Source organism: Phoenix dactylifera, chromosome 17 (assembly GCF_051530095.1).
Source record: "Phoenix dactylifera cultivar Ajwa chromosome 17, Ajwa_hap1_PhDact_Kaust_v1.1, whole genome shotgun sequence".
NCBI classification, from domain to species: Eukaryota; Viridiplantae; Streptophyta; class Magnoliopsida; order Arecales; family Arecaceae; genus Phoenix; species Phoenix dactylifera.
In genome coordinates this window covers 13,807,000-13,828,169 of record NC_143206.1, presented here as the reverse complement: position 1 = coordinate 13,828,169, position 21,170 = coordinate 13,807,000, and the positions used below count along the sequence as shown (strand labels likewise).

The 21,170-nt window shown below is 40.4% G+C and overlaps 1 protein-coding gene and 1 long non-coding RNA gene across 6 annotated transcripts in view; both read right to left on the bottom strand.

Moving 5' to 3' along the window:
• Positions 1 to 62: 62 nt before the first annotated feature.
• Positions 63 to 11,653, bottom strand: LOC149751059 (uncharacterized). Of its 3 annotated transcripts, XR_016398822.1 has the most exons (4): positions 7,358 to 11,653; positions 2,907 to 6,502; positions 1,953 to 2,051; positions 63 to 1,220 (listed from the first exon to the last, which is right to left on the bottom strand). It is a non-coding gene; the product is annotated as an uncharacterized LOC149751059 (long non-coding RNA). The 3 variants fall into 3 exon arrangements; XR_016398823.1 differs by lacking the exon at positions 1,953 to 2,051; XR_016398821.1 differs by lacking the exon at positions 63 to 1,220 and having other exon boundaries at positions 1,243 to 2,051.
• Positions 11,654 to 12,371: 718 nt separating this feature from the next.
• LOC103698991 (bifunctional levopimaradiene synthase, chloroplastic-like) overlaps positions 12,372 to 21,170 on the bottom strand; it is a 36,443-nt gene continuing 27,644 nt past the window's right edge. The window contains exons 2-8 of one of the 3 annotated variants that reach the window (XM_089928022.1): positions 20,113 to 21,076; positions 19,757 to 19,848; positions 19,409 to 19,638; positions 18,102 to 18,277; positions 15,187 to 15,405; positions 14,353 to 14,488; positions 12,372 to 13,680 (exon numbers count right to left, since the gene is read on the bottom strand). In XM_089928022.1, the coding sequence (XP_089784148.1) occupies positions 14,485 to 14,488; positions 15,187 to 15,405; positions 18,102 to 18,277; positions 19,409 to 19,638; positions 19,757 to 19,848; positions 20,113 to 20,300 (909 nt within the window). In that variant the 5' untranslated portion in view covers positions 20,301 to 21,076 and the 3' untranslated portion in view covers positions 12,372 to 13,680; positions 14,353 to 14,484. The remainder of the gene's footprint in view (positions 13,681 to 14,352; positions 14,489 to 15,186; positions 15,406 to 18,101; positions 18,278 to 19,408; positions 19,639 to 19,756; positions 19,849 to 20,112; positions 21,077 to 21,170) is intronic. The other 2 variants (XM_089928024.1, XM_089928023.1) reach the window with 2 other exon arrangements.

Below are 21,170 nucleotides of genomic sequence, written 5' to 3'. Positions count from 1 at the left end.
ATAGAAAGACATGTAAACCATGTGACTCTCAATCCAATGCTACTGTGGTCTTTCTTGATGTTGGTACAAGTCTATCTATTTTGTGAATACGATTGGACTTTTTAGAAGCGTTTGCTTCCACCTTCCACAGCTGGGTTATTTGCCTGAGTGGTTATTCTGATGTGTAGGTGTCATGAGTGATTTGCTTGCTGTTTTAAATTTTCATGGGAACAGCTAGGATATGAATTATGTGAGGGAGATATTATACGGCAGAGGTTTGTCAAAGGACATGTTATCTAAATGATGCTGGTGAGATCTTGGATTCCCTCCTGTTTGAAAAGTTGGAGAATAAGAGAAGTAGGACCATACTCAAAGGGGATGACAAGGATGGTAGGGCGAAAAGGAAGGTCTTGTTTGATTGCTTGAACGAATGTTTGGAATCGAAGTGCAGCCGTTACTTCCGGGCAGGATTTCATGGATGGACCAAAGGTTTGGCAGTTGTCGGGAAGGGTCTAGCAGAGGAGCTTTATGAGGAGATTTTAGGGTGGAAGAGCATGGGAGACTCGATGGTGGATGAGCTTGTGGACAAAGACATGAGTAGTCACTTGGGCAGATGGGTGGATTTTGAGATTGAAGTATTCGAAACAGGAGTAGAGCTTGAGGGAGAGATACTGAGTTCCTTAGTTGATGAAGTGGTTGCTGATTTATGCATCAAAGGATAGTTTGTCAGCTTTTGTCTCCATGGAGTATGTCTGCTTTCCTCTCCAATATAAGTTGATGTTACATTGTTTCCCTTCTGTTTCAATTTGTCCTTTATATTGGTATCTTTTTCTTCCTTGAATTATGCCCATCTTAAAATGAGTATAAAATGTTACATTTTCGGTCCATCATGGTGATCAGAAGTAACCACGACTAAATTAAGGGTTGATCTGTGCATTTTTTGCTTTGGAAATCTCTGTGTTATTGTCACGCCCCGAACCCATCACCCGGGTCCGGCACGCGACCGGCCGCATGAGCCCTAGAGCAGTGCCCTAAAGATCATGCAAGGCCTAAGATAAACAAAAATTCCAATAAATCCATAATTAATGTATTTAAAACAAACCAACTAAAATGTACTGATTTTTACATAATTTCAAATGTCCATAAATAAAAGATAGATTAACTTCTATCTATCCAGCAATCAGACTCCATGCTGATCTGATTTCTCGTCCCACCCAATGGTCTCTACAAATCCAGTGCCTCTGAAAAAGAAAGTAAGTGTAGTATGAGCTTTTCCAGCCCAGTAAGAATCCCAACAGCCACACAGTAAAAATCATAAAATAATCAATGCATCAAATATATGTCATTTCATCATTTCAAAAGGCTCAACAAATAACAAATATACACACAAACCATTTTGTATACATAAATCCCTTTTTCACATTTCGTGATTCATTCACGTAATACCATGATTCCCAAGTCTTCAGACTTTTTACTTCTGGCGTTGGACTAACCAAGATCATGACCCAGTCCAAGACTGCACAAATCCCACGCATAAGCTCGTGGCAGCTATCCCACGCGTAAGCCCGTGGAGGCTATCCTACGCATAAGCTCGTAGAGGCTATCCCACGCGTAAGCCCATGGAGGCTATCCTACGCATAAGCTCGTAGAGGCTATCCCACGCATAAGCTCGTGGCAGCTATCCTACGCATAAGCTCGTAGAGGCTATCTCATGACAAGGTTAGTCCAACCCATTTTACATGTCTAGTTTTACATGTTTAATCACATTTCAATCACGTCACATATTTTCATAATTTCTCAAAATATGTTATTCCTTCCCAATTTAATTATTCCAATACTTTCATAATAAACAAAATGCACACCTCATAGTGCCATACAAGCTCAAAAACAAACAGCAACATACTGATAAAATATATCCAACGATAAATCCAATATATGCGTAAATAAAAGTGCTCAGATGTAGGGATTCTTACAGAAATTGTAGACTGACTCAAACGCGGTCCGAATCACAACCTACGCGCTGGGGTGCTGAGTCCCCTGATCAAAATCTCCTGGCACCGCCGACTCTTCCTCTACAACATCAATTATAAATCACAACTAAATTATTTAATATTAAAATATTCTGAACTATAATTCTCATCTGTTATAGGGTCCATCATCAGGTCCCCAAACATCTCAATCCTCCCAGATCTAGGGCAGTCGGGATAGCCCGACTCCCATCTTGTACCACCGGCCTACGTCGTCGCCAGCCGTGGCTGCTGCCATGCCGGCGATGATGGCCGGTCCCGGTAAAGATACCAACATAAAGGAATGATTCCTCTCTCTTCATGGTTAGGAATACATCTCCCTTCCTCAAATCCTTTTTGATCCAAGGGCAACAACCGTGGTGGCTGTGCCCTCTCCTTCCCCAACTCGACAACACCACTGGCCGAACCATCGCCATATCATCGCCGGCCAAGAGAAGGAGGGAAGAGATATCTTCTTCTTCTTCTTCTTCTTCCCCCAAGAGCCGGTATGCTTTCCTCCCTCCCCCCCTCCTCCATCATCAACGGATGGCCATCATCACGGTGGTTCTGCTTCCCCCACCCGACGGCAGCCACGGTGGTCCCGATCTCACCGCCGTCGCCGGCCGGCGGCCCACCGACGCGAGAGGAAGCGGAGAGGGAGATGAAGCCACGAGGAGAAGCCCTCGGTCCAACAACCCCCATCCACAACAAAGCCCTAAAAATCTCTCACAAACCAACACAATCCCGTCCAACCCCCCCATATGCCATGGATCCCGGCCAACCGGCGGCCGGCGGCGGCGAAATCCGAAAGAAAGGGGCCGAAACAGGGGTACCCTGTTTCGGATCCCTCTCCGACGGCTTCACCGGCCAAAACTCCACCAACACCACCCAAAAACCAATCAATGAAGCACAAGGGCTTACCTTGGTCCGGCGGGATGCTCCGGCGGCCGTTCCGGCGAGAAATCGGTGGAGAAATCCGTGAGTAAACCCACGGATCCGAGGCCTCTTCGTGCGTTTGGTGGGGATCCTCCTCCTTGACCCGCCGGCTTGCGAAATCCGCTGCTTTCCCCCACGATCACCCTCTTCTTCGGCGGTCAAGCTCCCCCGACGACTGGCCTCCTCCGGCGATCGCCCTCTCTAGCGCCGCTGCCCCCCCCTCTAACGCCCTCTTTGCGTTTCCACGATCGTATTTGATAGATGGGCCCGGCTTCTTCGGGCTAGTCCATCATTCCACATATTTTTTTTTTCTGGGTTCTCACATTCTTCCCTCCTAAAAAAAAATTTCGTCCGCGAAATTAACATACATGAAGTCTCAAGCTTTAAAAATATGTATCCATCATATCATCCCTGAGATCTCAAATAGTCTCTCTCTCGGAGTACCTACTCACAAGATTTTGACATACAAAAATCACAGCATCTCAAAACTTGATCCTTTCTATTTACCACACGTAGTAAGCTTCTTTTTTTTTTTTTTTTGATCTCCTTCAAAAGAATTTCAAACTCCCAACCTTGGATTAAAATGCCATAATTATATCCCAAGAAAATTAATTTCTCTTGATTCTATATAATCATAATTAGCTTAACAGAAATAGGAGAAATCTTTAGTATCAAATGCACTTAATATTCTATAATCAATTTTTTTTTTTAAACTTTGCCTGTGATTAAATGATCAACCTTTATTCTAGAAAAACCGCAAACCTGTTCAAATAGGTATATTAACAATGTCAGAGCTAGGAGTCGAAGAACTATGTTAAATCATTCCAGGCCCAAGCTTAATCACAGAGCTATCAATCCGTTAACGCTAAATTTGAGATGCCCTAAAATCCTTATTAGAATTATCAAAAATAGGAGAGCCCACAACTACTTCCAGTAGACAAAGAATCAACGACATTCCCCTCTATTAGAAAACTAACTCAAATTTTTCCATAATAATACCCTTCAGATCAAGGTATTATTATTATTATTATTTTTTTTTAATCGGTTTCAAAATAACTCAAACCACTACACTTCCGCTGCGCACTCTGATCTAACTCATCAAATTCTCTAAAGTCACAAAATGATTTCTGACCAAAGCATCACTTTGCACCGAGACTAAGAAAAATCCAAATTTTAAATTTTCAAGTAGAACTAGAGTAAAACCTCTAGATCTTTTTGTCCTCGATTTATATAGAGTATACTTACCATAACCAACCCCCAATCTTTTAGTCAAGTTTAAGGTCACTACGTGATCTCCACAACCTTTTTAGAATCCAAAAATATCTAGGTTTAATTTAAAGGGGTAATTCTTGTATTTCCTTAGCAATTTAATCAGAAAATCTACATTGATTTTTCTTCCAACAGAATTTACTTCAAATTCAATAGGTTAGAACTGTTGAGCCAATATCACTATGAGTAGGAATTAACTCTATCAACCTCCAAATCTTTTTTTTTTTTCACTAAAATCCTTAACGTCTATATGATCAATGCTACACATAATAACTTACATAAGCATCTCAAAATCGAAATCTCTACTCAATATTGTATTTTACAATGACAAAGATTTCTAGTTAGATCATAAACCTAGACTTGAGTTCAAGTTAACACATCCAATAATCTTCAACAATTATAAGAAAAATTCAGGAGCCCAATCCAAATATACAAATTCAAATAATTAGAATACTCCACCAATTTGCATACTATATGGCTTTAAGAATTTAATCCACTAATAGAAATACGCCAATTTACAATATTCAAACATGTCAATTCCAAATATAATCCACATACAGATTTAACCTCGAAAAACATTCTTTTCAATATTATGAAATCTCCTTAGCTTACTCCAATACTAAATCAACGTATAAATCCCACTCTAATAATTAGCAGCAAAACCAAAAGTATGATCACATCAAAATCCACATCAAATTTGAACTTTCAAATCATCTAAATAATATCTGAACATGGTATACTCGATATGCCATTATTGACCTACACTTATCTTAGGTCATACCTCTCTTATCATTATCAAAGACAATTTATACTTTCCTTCCGTATGCATCGAAAACCAAATCGATGCATACATTTTATCACAATGCCCAGTGATCTTACAGCTTAAGCACTGAATTTAATTGTCATGTCCAAAGTGATCATAACCTTAAGCTATGATATATTTCTGTCACGATCCCTAGTGATCTTAAACATATGCTCAGATTCCAACTGGTCACATTTTCTAATAATCTTAAACCTCAAACTTTAATGCCACTAAGGCCACAGTCCCTAGTGGTCTTAAACCTTAGATTATAATATCATTCTTGTTACAATCTCAAGTGATTATAAACCAAAACTCTGATAGTTTTTCTATCATAATTCTCAACTGATACTCACCTGAACATAAACCCTAGGATACCTTAACCTTAAGCTCTGATACCACTCTGTCACGCCCCGAACCCATCACCCGGGTCCGGCACGCGACCGGCCGCATGAGCCCTAGAGCAGTGCCCTAAAGATCATGCAAGGCCTAAGATAAACAAAAATTCCAATAAATCCATAATTAATGTATTTAAAACAAACCAACTAAAATGTACTGATTTATTACATAATTTCAAATGTCCATAAATAAAAGATAGATTAACTTCTATCTATCCAGCAATCAGACTCCATGCTGATCTGATTTCTCGTCCCACCCAATGGTCTTTACAAATTCAGTGCCTCTGAAAAAGAAAGTAAGTGTAGTATGAGCTTTTTCAGCCCAGTAAGAATCCCAACAGCCACACAGTAAAAATCATAAAATAATCAATGCATCAAATATATGTCATTTCATCATTTCAAAAGGCTCAACAAATAACAAATATATACACAAACCATTTTGTATACATAAATCCTTTTTTCACATTTCGTGATTCATTCATGTAATACCATGATTCCCAAGTCTTCAGACTTTTTACTTCTGGCGTTGGACTAACCAAGATCATGACCCAGTCCAAGACTGCACAAATTCCACGCATAAGCTCGTGGCAGCTATCCCACGCGTAAGCCCGTGGAGGCTATCCTACGCATAAGCTCGTAGAGGCTATCCCACGCGTAAGCCCGTGGAGGCTATCCTACGCATAAGCTCGTAGAGGCTATCCCACGCATAAGCTCGTGGCAGCTATCCTACGCATAAGCTCGTAGAGACTATCTCATGACAAGGTTAGTCCAACCCATTTTACATGTCTAGTTTTACATGTTTAATCACATTTCAATCACGTCACATATTTTCATAATTTCTCAAAATATGTTATTCCTTCCCAATTTAATTATTCCAATACTTTCATAATAAACAAAATGCACACCTCATAGTGCCATACAAGCTCAAAAACAAACAGCAACATACTGATAAAATATATCCAACGATAAATCCAATATATGCGTAAATAAAAGTGCTCAGATGTAGGGATTCTTACAGAAATTGTAGACTGACTCAAACACGGTCCGAATCACAACCTACGCGCTGGGGTGCTGAGTCCCCTGATCAAAATCTCCTGGCACCGCCGACTCTTCCTCTACAACATCAATTATAAATCACAACTAAATTATTTAATATTAAAATATTCTGAACTATAATTCTCATCTGTTATAGGGTCCATCATCAGGTCCCCAAACATCTCAATCCTCCCAGATCTAGGGCAGTCGGGATAGCCCGACTCCCATCTTGTACCACCGGCCTACGTCGTCGCCAGCCGTGGCTGCTGCCATGCCGGCGATGATGGCCGGTCCCGGTAAAGATACCAACATAAAGGAATGATTCCTCTCTCTTCATGGTTAGGAATACATCTCCCTTCCTCAAATCCTTTTTGATCCAAGGGCAACAACCGTGGTGGCTGTGCCCTCTCCTTCCCCAACTCGACAACACCACTGGCCGAACCATCGCCATATCATCGCCGGCCAAGAGAAGGAGGGAAGAGATATCTTCTTCTTCTTCTTCTTCTTCCCCCAAGAGCCGGTATGCTTTCCTCCCTCCCCCCCTCCTCCATCATCAACGGATGGCCATCATCACGGTGGTTCTGCTTCCCCCACCCGACGGCAGCCACGGTGGTCCCGATCTCACCGCCGTCGCCGGCCGGCGGCCCACCGACGCGAGAGGAAGCGGAGAGGGAGATGAAGCCACGAGGAGAAGCCCTCGGTCCAACAACCCCCATCCACAACAAAGCCCTAAAAATCTCTCACAAACCAACACAATCCCGTCCAACCCCCCCATATGCCATGGATCCCGGCCAACCGGCGGCCGGCGGCGGCGAAATCCGAAAGAAAGGGGCCGAAACAGGGGTACCCTGTTTCGGATCCCTCTCCGACGGCTTCACCGGCCAAAACTCCACCAACACCACCCAAAAACCAATCAATGAAGCACAAGGGCTTACCTTGGTCCGGCGGGATGCTCCGGCGGCCGTTCCGGCGAGAAATCGGTGGAGAAATCCGTGAGTAAACCCACGGATCCGAGGCCTCTTCGTGCGTTTGGTGGGGATCCTCCTCCTTGACCCGCCGGCTTGCGAAATCCGCTGCTTTCCCCCACGATCACCCTCTTCTTCGGCGGTCAAGCTCCCCCGACGACTGGCCTCCTCCGGCGATCGCCCTCTCTAGCGCCGCTGCCCCCCCCTCTAACGCCCTCTTTGCGTTTCCACGATCGTATTTGATAGATGGGCCCGGCTTCTTCGGGCTAGTCCATCATTCCACATATTTTTTTTTTCTGGGTTCTCACATTCTTCCCTCCTAAAAAAAAATTTCGTCCGCGAAATTAACATACATGAAGTCTCAAGCTTTAAAAATATGTATCCATCATATCATCCCTGAGATCTCAAATAGTCTCTCTCTCGGAGTACCTACTCACAAGATTTTGACATACAAAAATCACAGCATCTCAAAACTTGATCCTTTCTATTTACCACACGTAGTAAGCTTCTTTTTTTTTTTTTTTTGATCTCCTTCAAAAGAATTTCAAACTCCCAACCTTGGATTAAAATGCCATAATTATATCCCAAGAAAATTAATTTCTCTTGATTCTATATAATCATAATTAGCTTAACAGAAATAGGAGAAATCTTTAGTATCAAATGCACTTAATATTCTATAATCAATTTTTTTTTTTAAACTTTGCCTGTGATTAAATGATCAACCTTTATTCTAGAAAAACCGCAAACCTGTTCAAATAGGTATATTAACAATGTCAGAGCTAGGAGTCGAAGAACTATGTTAAATCATTCCAGGCCCAAGCTTAATCACAGAGCTATCAATCCGTTAACGCTAAATTTGAGATGCCCTAAAATCCTTCTTAGAATTATCAAAAATAGGAGAGCCCACAACTACTTCCAGTAGACAAAGAATCAACGACATTCCCCTCTATTAGAAAACTAACTCAAATTTTTCCATAATAATACCCTTCAGATCAAGGTATTATTATTATTATTATTTTTTTTTAATCGGTTTCAAAATAACTCAAACCACTACACTTCCGCTGCGCACTCTGATCTAACTCATCAAATTCTCTAAAGTCACAAAATGATTTCTGACCAAAGCATCACTTTGCACCGAGACTAAGAAAAATCCAAATTTTAAATTTTCAAGTAGAACTAGAGTAAAACCTCTAGATCTTTTTGTCCTCGATTTATATAGAGTATACTTACCATAACCAACCCCCAATCTTTTAGTCAAGTTTAAGGTCACTACGTGATCTCCACAACCTTTTTAGAATCCAAAAATATCTAGGTTTAATTTAAAGGGGTAATTCTTGTATTTCCTTAGCAATTTAATCAGAAAATCTACATTGATTTTTCTTCCAACAGAATTTACTTCAAATTCAATAGGTTAGAACTGTTGAGCCAATATCACTATGAGTAGGAATTAACTCTATCAACCTCCAAATCTTTTTTTTTTTTCACTAAAATCCTTAACGTCTATATGATCAATGCTACACATAATAACTTACATAAGCATCTCAAAATCGAAATCTCTACTCAATATTGTATTTTACAATGACAAAGATTTCTAGTTAGATCATAAACCTAGACTTGAGTTCAAGTTAACACATCCAATAATCTTCAACAATTATAAGAAAAATTCAGGAGCCCAATCCAAATATACAAATTCAAATAATTAGAATACTCCACCAATTTGCATACTATATGGCTTTAAGAATTTAATCCACTAATAGAAATACGCCAATTTACAATATTCAAACATGTCAATTCCAAATATAATCCACATACAGATTTAACCTCGAAAAACATTCTTTTCAATATTATGAAATCTCCTTAGCTTACTCCAATACTAAATCAACGTATAAATCCCACTCTAATAATTAGCAGCAAAACCAAAAGTATGATCACATCAAAATCCACATCAAATTTGAACTTTCAAATCATCTAAATAATATCTGAACATGGTATACTCGATATGCCATTATTGACCTACACTTATCTTAGGTCATACCTCTCTTATCATTATCAAAGACAATTTATACTTTCCTTCCGTATGCATCGAAAACCAAATCGATGCATACATTTTATCACAATGCCCAGTGATCTTACAGCTTAAGCACTGAATTTAATTGTCATGTCCAAAGTGATCATAACCTTAAGCTATGATATATTTCTGTCACGATCCCTAGTGATCTTAAACATATGCTCAGATTCCAACTGGTCACATTTTCTAATAATCTTAAACCTCAAACTTTAATGCCACTAAGGCCACAGTCCCTAGTGGTCTTAAACCTTAGATTATAATATCATTCTTGTTACAATCTCAAGTGATTATAAACCAAAACTCTGATAGTTTTTCTATCATAATTCTCAACTGATACTCACCTGAACATAAACCCTAGGATACCTTAACCTTAAGCTCTGATACCACTCTGTCACGCCCCGAACCCATCACCCGGGTCCGGCACGCGACCGGCCGCATGAGCCCTAGAGCAGTGCCCTAAAGATCATGCAAGGCCTAAGATAAACAAAAATTCCAATAAATCCATAATTAATGTATTTAAAACAAACCAACTAAAATGTACTGATTTATTACATAATTTCAAATGTCCATAAATAAAAGATAGATTAACTTCTATCTATCCAGCAATCAGACTCCATGCTGATCTGATTTCTCGTCCCACCCAATGGTCTTTACAAATTCAGTGCCTCTGAAAAAGAAAGTAAGTGTAGTATGAGCTTTTTCAGCCCAGTAAGAATCCCAACAGCCACACAGTAAAAATCATAAAATAATCAATGCATCAAATATATGTCATTTCATCATTTCAAAAGGCTCAACAAATAACAAATATATACACAAACCATTTTGTATACATAAATCCTTTTTTCACATTTCGTGATTCATTCATGTAATACCATGATTCCCAAGTCTTCAGACTTTTTACTTCTGGCGTTGGACTAACCAAGATCATGACCCAGTCCAAGACTGCACAAATTCCACGCATAAGCTCGTGGCAGCTATCCCACGCGTAAGCCCGTGGAGGCTATCCTACGCATAAGCTCGTAGAGGCTATCCCACGCGTAAGCCCGTGGAGGCTATCCTACGCATAAGCTCGTAGAGGCTATCCCACGCATAAGCTCGTGGCAGCTATCCTACGCATAAGCTCGTAGAGGCTATCTCATGACAAGGTTAGTCCAACCCATTTTACATGTCTAGTTTTACATGTTTAATCACATTTCAATCACGTCACATATTTTCATAATTTCTCAAAATATGTTATTCCTTCCCAATTTAATTATTCCAATACTTTCATAATAAACAAAATGCACACCTCATAGTGCCATACAAGCTCAAAAACAAACAGCAACATACTGATAAAATATATCCAACGATAAATCCAATATATGCGTAAATAAAAGTGCTCAGATGTAGGGATTCTTACAGAAATTGTAGACTGACTCAAACACGGTCCGAATCACAACCTACGCGCTGGGGTGCTGAGTCCCCTGATCAAAATCTCCTGGCACCGCCGACTCTTCCTCTACAACATCAATTATAAATCACAACTAAATTATTTAATATTAAAATATTCTGAACTATAATTCTCATCTGTTATAGGGTCCATCATCAGGTCCCCAAACATCTCAATCCTTCCAGATCTAGGGCAGTCGGGATAGCCCGACTCCCATCTTGTACCACCGGCCTACGTCGTCGCCAACCGTGGCCGCTGCCACGCCGGCGATGATGGCCGGTCCCGGTAAAGATACCAACATAAAGGAATGATTCCTCTCTCTTCATGGTTAGGAATACATCTCCCTTCCTCAAATCCTTTTTGATCCAAGGGCAACAACCGTGGTGGCTGTGCCCTCTCCTTCCCCAACTCGACAACACCACTGGCCGAACCATCGCCATATCATCGCCAGCCAAGAGAAGGAGGGAAGAAGAGATTTCTTCTTCTTCTTCTTCTTCTTCTTCTTCCCCCAAGAGCCGGTATGCTTTCCTCCCTCCCCCCCTCCTCCATCATCAACGGATGGCCATCATCACGGTGGTTCTGCTTCCCCCACCCGACGGCAGCCACGGTGGTCCCGATCTCACCGCCGTCGCCGGCCGGCGGCCCACCGACGCGAGAGGAAGCGGAGAGGGAGATGAAGCCACGAGGAGAAGCCCTCGGTCCAACAACCCCCATCCACAACAAAGCCCTAAAAATCTCTCACAAACCAACACAATCCCGTCCAACCCCCCCATATGCTATGGATCCCGGCCAACCGGCGGCCGGCGGCGGCGAAATCCGAAAGAAAGGGGCCGAAACAGGGGTACCCTGTTTCGGATCCCTCTCCGACGGCTTCACCGGCCAAAACTCCACCAACACCACCCAAAAACCAATCAATGAAGCACAAGGGCTTACCTTGGTCCGGCGGGATGCTCCGGCGGCCGTTCCGGCGAGAAATCGGTGGAGAAATCCGTGAGTAAACCCACGGATCCGAGGCCTCTTCGCGCGTTTGGTGGGGATCCTCCTCCTTGACCCGCCGGCTTGCGAAATCCGCCGCTTTCCCCCACGATCGCCCTCTTCTTCGGCGGTCAAGCTCCCCCGACGACTGGCCTCCTCCGGCGATCGCCCTCTCTAGCGCTGCTGCCCCCCCCTCTAACGCCCTCTTTGCGTTTCCACGGCACGATCGTATTTGATAGATGGGCCCGGCTTCTTCGGGCCAGCCCATCATCCACATATTATTTTTTTTTTCTGGGTTCTCACAGTTATGGAGTCTCAACTTTTGTCTTTTGAGTGCTTAGATCAGAGCATAGCCTGTCTCATCCAGTTGGGCAGCAGGAAACCCTACCTAACCAATGGTTACATCCTCAACAACATATATCAAACCCCCACTTCTTCACATCAACTGAGCATCCACCCTGCCCATCAGTTAAAATATATAATGTATGGTAAGTCTTCATTTTTTGGGCTCTTTGTTGTGAAACAACATCTACTGTCTTGCTGTAATTTATACTTGAATTCCAAAGGGCATTGCTTTGGTGAATATTTGTTGGCATAAGAAGCATGTTCTTTTTTCTTTTTTCTTCACGTCTACCAAAATGTTCATCTTGTTGTTGCGGAAAGAGCAGCATGGACTACCAGCGTGCGGATAATGAGCTTGTGTGCGGAAAACAAGAGGTTAAATCTGTTTGGTCAGCATGCTAGATCGGTGCTTAATCAAGAGAAACTCATTTCACCTGGAAAAGGGGTGAAATAAGTTTAGCGTGCAATCTTTTCTCCCTGTTACCTTTCTATCTTTTCAATAAATTATCCAGCAAACCCTTAACAAGATTCTAGCTTATTAATCTATTAGATGGATCTCCACCAAAATTATGATGGCCATTACTTGTCTAGAGAAGTAACTTTTCAAATTTTTAATGCAACAATAAGGTCTTACTCAAAAAGAGCTAGTTAGAAGCACTCGAGATTTATTCAGTCGAACTCATGCTCTTCGTATACAGAATCAAAGCCATTAATAATGTCCATGCATTTGCTCCTTCCCATGGCGTAACATATCAGGAGGACAGCATCGTTTCTTCTTATCAGCTACGAATTTAATTTGCTTGCAGGGTTCAGATTACGTGAGGGGAGAAACAGTATTAATAGCCCATGAATCCAAACGCCGGCAGACCCAGAGGGAAACGTACATAGATGTCCTGCGTGCAAACAGTTCGAGTTTCCCTGCCGGCACAAGAAGGCTTTCATAAAAGTGGGTTGAATGCAAAATCTTGGAAGAGCTTCATGATTTCTTCGTCGATACTGGTAAGGCCATCCATCCTTTTATAAACAAAGCGCGAATTCCGAGCACCATTCACGACCGCACGGCTGCAGAATTCCGGTGCTACCGCCCTCGATCGAAAGAGCGCCCACTCCAGCTCCTCCTCGGCCGATCAAATTGACGACACCCGCCATTGCTTCCTCCTGGGTGCAACCTGGGTGGTCCCTCATGTAGCAGCCAACCGCCGTGGCCAACTTTTCCTCCCGGACCTCCTTTTGGAAGGTGGCGACGTCGTTGGCAAGCCGAGCTACGACGGAAATGAGGTACATGAAGCGTGAGTCTGGACCCAGGTGGCTGAGCATCTCATCCGTGAACTTTTCTCCCAGCAAGAATGCAGATGTCCATGTTACTACTCTAGCTCCGATAAAGACGACGGTGCATCGCATGTATTCTTCGTAGCTCGGTATGTGTTCGCTATGCATCCATTCTGCTTCCTCCAGAAACACAGCTACAAACTCCGCCCACTGAAATCAACGCATGCATATGATATGAGATAGCCTAACGGTCAAGACACTAATTATTTCAAAGATATGATGTGAGAAATATTTTAACCAAATATTTGAAACGAAAAAAAAAACTCTCATGATTGAAACATGGAAATTCCAAATATAAGAGGAGCAATTCCTGAGCAATAACCCATTCCAATGCTTTTAAATTGATCGGTTGGACGCACTTGTGTGCTGACAATTCAAATCGTTGGACCACCAGAAAGTTCAGCAATTTATAAGTAGGTATGATTTTATTCAAAAACAAAAATTTACATAGTTTTTTTTTTCTTTTTTTTTTGAAGGAGAAGAGCAGAATGGAGGAGAAGGATTTTCGTAGACAATCCAAGTGGTTTGGATAACAACTTAATTGAGTTGAGTATGTGTATATATGTTCATATCTATATACTTGCTTCCATTTTTCAAATAATTAGGTTTGGTTGCCCAATTAATACGATATCTCTTTAGTTTTTTTTTTCCTCCATCGTTCGAATGACTTCCCTAAAAAGAGAAGTAAAAATAGGTGCAGTCAAAGGCTTTGATGGGCCTGGGCTAAATGTCATTAGCTCTAAACGTTTTGGGATCTTGGTCTCCAATTAGAAATTTGCTTTTAAGTGTCTCAATTGGTTAATTGAGAAAATTCGTACTTACCAAATGCTTGAATATGGGAAGGCAGTCATGATCCTGAATTCTGTTGGATTCTGCTGCCAACTCTACACATGTAGCATCAATGGCTTCGAGTACTAGCTTGTGTTGAGGAAGATCATCGATAAAAGATGAGTCTCACCTAGCATGGAAAAGAAAGAATGATAGAAAAGGTTATTAATCCAGAACAAACATTATAAACCTGTATGGCCTAATGATTGCATCCTTCTTTCAATTAGAGGAGGTTCCATGTTCGAACTTGGCGGGAGGGGTGTTTCTCTGGATGCTAGAAATGAGTAATTAACATCAATCCATGGTCTTGATCACATTTTTTCAAAAAAAAAAAAGAAAGAAAGAGAAAAAGATAAGAAATTATGCTAAGCAATTCTCTACGCAAGTTGGAGCCCAAACAAAATGGGCTAGCGCTAGAATCAGACATGGTTGTTATGTTAACAAATGAAGCACTAGAAGAAATTCGAACTTAGAATGGGTTCAATAATGCTGTAAGAATAGTCAAATCGAAATAAAGTGGTGCATGTTAGTTGACTATTTAAAAGAAAAAATATGTAGAAATCTGTGGAGCTTGTAATCACCAATAAAAAATGCAACAATGGAAGGCTATTACTAGTTATCGAGAGTCTAACTGGAGACGGAGACTTCTGAAGTCATCCAACCAAAGTCTTTACTTTATAATAGTGGCAAAGCCGGTCATTTGCATGGGGTACTAGTTAACATGAAAATTTCTCAATGCATTGAACACCCCCAATTAAGATATAGAGGGTGGGGTGGGTGGGTGGTTGGCACAGTGTAGGTTACTTAAACATAATTAAATATTGTTACCTCTTGAAAGCCTCACTGAAGCGCCGAAGTTCTTGAAGGTTAAATCTTTTATCGTCAAAGAGATCATCAAGAACGGTGGCCAGGACTACAACCTTGGCGTAGGCCAGACGACAAGATGAAAATTGAGGTTCATACATAGTTGGTGCCACTACAAGGTAAGATTGTCCAAGCCTTTTGCGGATACATTTCAGTCCATCAAACCCACATCTCTGCCACCATCTGCAAAACCCAAAGAGGAGTGTTGAAATATCCAAGGCAAAGAGCTACAAGATGAAGATAAAAATAAGTGACAGATTATACGGCTAGATAAAATGACTGGGTAATGATTTCCATCACTATCTTCGATTTACTTGAGTCAAACCCTCCAAGATCTAAAATGAGAGCCTTCTTTCCTAATCGAGGATGGGTGCACTCATGTGGGTACAAACCAATTTGCTTAGGTTGTGGGTTAGTTATAATGGCTTGGTTCGTATAACTTCTCAGATTATTTTTTAGATTTTCCTTTCTGATGAAAAGAATTAAGAGGTTGGTCGTCAAGCTTGACCTTTGTTATCTAACTTGTTTTTATGCTTTGTTTTATTTGATTTAAAGTATCATTGTTGGAATTTGGATCCACAATTTGCAATTTGTATCTTTTTTGATAAATTAGTTTCGCCGAGAGTACGGTAAAATTAGTCTTATTACATAAATTAATATAATTATGCATCAAAATTTATCATGATTCACAAAACAGTATGCCGTTACTCTCATCTCCCCTGTATCCATGCAACTAGGTCTATTTCATTCAACATTGATTACTGGGTCCATTCCCATCAACACTTTCTAATATCGCTGAACGCCGTTCAGGTTTCCAAGATCTACTTACTCAAAAAGAAAAAGGTTTACAAGATCTAGTTTAATAAATCACAAGGACCTTGTGTTTGGCAAAAATAAAGAGTAACTTTAATCTTTGTTATATCTTAGATCCTATTTTGACCGTCCATGCAGCAAGACAAGCATCCATGCAACAATAATGTTGAGACATTAATAGAATATGTTGTACATATACTTGATTTGACAAGACAAGCATCCGTGTCTGTAGCTAAATTAAATCGCTCACACGCACGCATCATAATGCTCATGCATGTTTGTTTCATTCTTAATATTTTTCTTCCAGAGAGAGCTAAGAATAGTGCAGGAATACCATTTTACGTGTCAAGATCGAATCTAGATTCTCTCCCTGGCTAGGCCATGAGAAGAGTGGCAATTTTTTATCCGCACTCACTAACTAGGGGTACAAATGGGTCGGATCGGATCGGCTCCTGAGTGACCCCGTTTCAATCCGATTTTTTAGTCGATTTCTAATTTTGGACCCAGATCCAACCTGGTTGAAGATCGGATCGGGTCGGGTTCGGGTCGGATCCGGATTCAAGTTGGGACGGGTTCGGGTCCGAATCGGATCCATAAGAATTTGGGCAAATCTAATTTGGTCAAATCATAATTATGAGGTGCTGGGTGCCCCCATTGACCTCCAGTCAGAACAGATGACCCATATCACACTATTTTTGATCTATATGACTGATTGGACGGAACTTGGTGTCTCCCAGACCTTCCAAAATCCAATTCCTGGCACATGACCCATATTCAGTGTTCCCTCACTTCCTCCCTGCAAAAGTTAAAAAAAACAAAAACCCAAAAACAGAAGGAAAAAAAAAGCCAGCTACCGAGACACCAGATGTATCAACAGTGTAATAGATCGAGAGCTGACGGATCAATAGTGCCACGACCCACACATACATAATAATAATAATAATAATAATCTCTTTTGTATTTTCCTCTCTCTCTCTCTCTCTTCAGGTCCATTCGGGTCAGATCGGATCCGTTCGGTAAATCCAGATCCGACCCAGAAAATGATTCGGGTCCAATTTTAGGACCCGACACGGACCCACGGATCCTAAAATTCGGGTCGGGTTGGGTCTACGCAGGTCGGGTCTCGGATTGACCTGACCCATTTGCAGCCTTACCACTAACCCATCAAAACTCATCCAAAATAATGGATTTGGGTGTTAATTTTTTAAATCAATCAGTATGAATTAGTTGAGATCAATTTTATTAGAAATGGATTGGGTGTAGTTTTAGCCTGTCAACCTGATGGGTCAATGCAAGTATAATATAAATCTTTAAAATCTATCTTTTAATTGCCAAGATCGAGAGTGGGTACAAGTACTGGTGCAAAGAAATGTATGTTTTAGAGATATTTTTAGTGATAAAGCATTTAGAAAGCAAGTGCAGAATGAAGCTTTGAGAAAAAAATTGAATTGGATGGATAAATCTGGATAAAACATTCTGGTAGTCAAATTCATCATTAAATCTCTAAAAACAGTGATAGCTACATCATATACGATGCTCTATAAAGAATTGTTCATTTGATTAGAAAAGTTGCATAACTAATAGTTAAGAAAATAAATAAAATATAATAAAAAGAAAGAGGAGAGTGTAACATGTTTAGGATTTATCACTTTTTCCACCTAAATTTCGTCTCACACTTTCTTACTTTGTTTGGATCGGCCATTCTAAATACCTTATTTTTAGTTTGTTTTGCTTTTATTTATTTTTTAATAAATAATAGATAAGTAACATGCTATTTGAGGTTGATAGGTAGGTATGGGCTTTTATGAAATTAATAGGTCGGGTATGGATTTGTTCTTTTGAAATTAATTATAATTGGTCTGGTTATGGGTTGAGGTTCATAACTCAACCCCAAATTGATTTGATCCAAACCTGGCCTAAGCTGGCTCATTGCTAGCCATAATTATAGGGATAGAGGTGTCAATTAATGTATCCAAATATGGTCAACAAACAATTATTCTTTTTATCCAATGGCTTAGATCTTAATTATTTGACAACCTTTAAAATATATGACTTATTATACTAACCTCTCAAATTCCTCCAGCTCTTGTTGATATAGCTTCTGCAACTTTTGAAAGTCTAACTTTGCAAGTTGTAAATATTTTCTTGTACTCTCATTTCCTGGCCACAATTGTCTTACGGTGCTTATTATCTCTAATCTAGGCAGGAGGCATTGACAGGGCAATTCCAATGCAAAATTTACCTACACAAATCAGATTAAAGCAGATTACATAAAGCTAAAAACTTGAAATGCCTGCATTTCATGTTAGAAATGGTTACAAATAGACTATGCTTGCTAGTATTTGTCATGTGTATTGAACATGATATTTTGATGTGGGGTATAAATGGTTACAAATAGTGCTGCTAGAAGTACCTAAATAGGGATAGGTTCATTATATAGCTGCAATTTCACTTTTCCATAAATACTAGGGAAAAAAATAATAGGGTTATGGAAAGTTGATACTCTTAGTAAAAAACTAAATATTTTTATACGAGATTCCATGGAATTTATTCCCCGAAAGGATAACAGGACCATCAATTTCAACCATAGTTAACTTAAATTGACTGATGAGGAATGTATGTGCAAACATTGTATGTCTGAGGGTTTATATGCAAATTTAAAAGCATTGAAGGGTTAATATGCAAACTATTGAAGATTTAGTTAATCTGAAAACGATAAATAATCTAAGGTTGTATATTCTGGATATTTGGAACATTTCTCACTTAATCTCATCAAGCCAACTTCGTGATCCAATTGCAGTTAATTAGTCTGCATGGACCTATATTCAACGAATATATACTTAGGAACTTCATTCAAATTTAAAGAATCGGGGCATTATTACATGAATTTACAAAAATAATTAGAGAGTAAATGCAAAAAATCTTTTCCAATATAAGTCTCACCGGGTCAAGTTTATGGGAACAGAGACTGGATGACAGAGTGTCTCGTCCATGGACATGGCACAAGGATGCAATTCGGATTGTAGATCCTAATTTTCATACTACAATACAAGTTTCATGTGTCTATTTCCTTTCTTTTCTAATAGTGCTATTGCTATCCGGTAAGAATATAGCTCAAATACTTCAGAGACAAGCAGTATACCCCCATGATTCATTACCAAGACTACTCTCCTAAAATATTATGGTAATTTCCCTTCTTTTCCGCAGTTCTTTTTCTTTTCTTTTCTTTTTATTAAAAAAGAATCTTCCTCCCCTGCTTTGAGAACAGGATATGTCGTTGGATTGTTCAGCCAAAAACTTAACATTTTTGCCAAGACCAATCATCAATGATCGTATAAACCACATTCAAGCGACAGCTTAGGGGGGGTCTTACCTCTATCCCAAGGTTGTTGGGCTGCAAAAGAGTTGGGTTCCCCTCGGACAAGACGTTAAGGAGTTGGGACCTTGCAAATTCCTGTGCTTCTCCCATTATTTTTGATTCAGTTGGGAAGCCTGTCCGAGAGCATCTATACAGGTTCAACATAGCTGATATATTGCTTGGTGAATCGACGGAGAAACATTCATAAAAGCTCTTTTCCCCATCCTCTAAAGCCATAAGAACACCTGCAAATAGATATCCAAGTGGTCAATCTCATTTAGTCGAGTTATATGGGCTTATGGGCTTGGAACAATCCCAATCGAGATGTTATTGGAGCAGAGAGAAAAGGACGTGTGTCGATACCTGCAGAGACGGGGTAGCCATGATGACTCAGCAAGCGAAAGGCTAATACTGTGGCTTTTGCATCATTCAACCCATACCTATCATCCCATTGCCTGCGGTTGAGAAACATAATTACGTACAGAGCTGTTTAGGTAATTAAATACGAGATGACCGCATCTTATATATAGGAGTCCCCACCTTCAAAAGAAATTTTGAAGATGTGGTCATGATCTCATGACACAATTGTTTTATTAGATGCCAGATTTTGGTTGATTTAAGAGTCTGGTTCATATTTTCCTTCTCTACAGTTGGCTGGGTGGCACTTTATACACTCATGGCACGAGGTGCGTTTATATATACTAACACGATGCACTTACATGTAGCTTGTGCATAAAATACGTCGGATTTGGTGTTCGAAGTATCTTTGGATTCCAAGCCGCTCCATCAAATCCACCAACATTAGAGCCTCAAAAAGAGCAGCAGTATCCATTAGACAAGTCTCAATGGATGCGAGTTCCACCTCTATTGCACCAACCAGATCCTCCTCTTTTTCCTCTGCCTGCATGAAGCCCTCCTACAAGAGGCTAGGTTGGTAAGATCATGTTATATCTTATCTTTCTCCTGTATAAATGTGAGGATCCGTGCAGACGTGTGTTTAGTCCTACATCGGTTATTCGCTGGATAGATTTTGAGTACTTATACAGAATCAAGAAATCCAAATAATACCTTTCGAATAGCCTTTTTGGGTGAGATCCTGTATTATTACAAATGGTATCAGAGCGAACTCGGTTAATAGTCTATGTGGACTAGGGGACACTACAGCCGGGTTCATTAAGGCTGACCACAGGGGCGAGTACATCAACACTTGAATGGGGGAGTCTGTGATGACCCGTGCAGGCGTGTGTTTATTCCTACATCAGTTATTTGCCGAGAAGATCTTAGGTACTTATATAGAACAAAAAAATCCAAATAATACCTTCCGGCTAGTTATTTTGGGTGAGATGCTGAATTGTTATAATAAGTCATGTTTGGTAACTCTCGTCATGCTAAATTTTCTAAGTTCCGCCTTCTCGTCATGCTAATTTTTTTTTAAAGTAAATCTGGCATTTCATATGGCTCTTAAACGAACACAGCAGCCCGTCAAGTCATAAAAAAAGAAAACGATACAAATAGTGCTGCTGGCAGTACCTAAATAGGGATAGGTTTATAATCATTGTACCTAAATAGGAACGGAGCAGCTGGCTGAGCAAGGGAGCAGGGGAGAGCCATACTGCTCAAAATTTTTTCCTTCCTCTGGCCTCTGATCTACTCGTGGTGACTCCAGGTATAATGCCTCGCTGCCTGCTATATAAGGATGAGCGCGGGGTTTAAAGCCTAAACACTCGTCCCTTAAGCTAATGCAGAGTTATCAGTTCGTTCAAACATGTTAACGTCA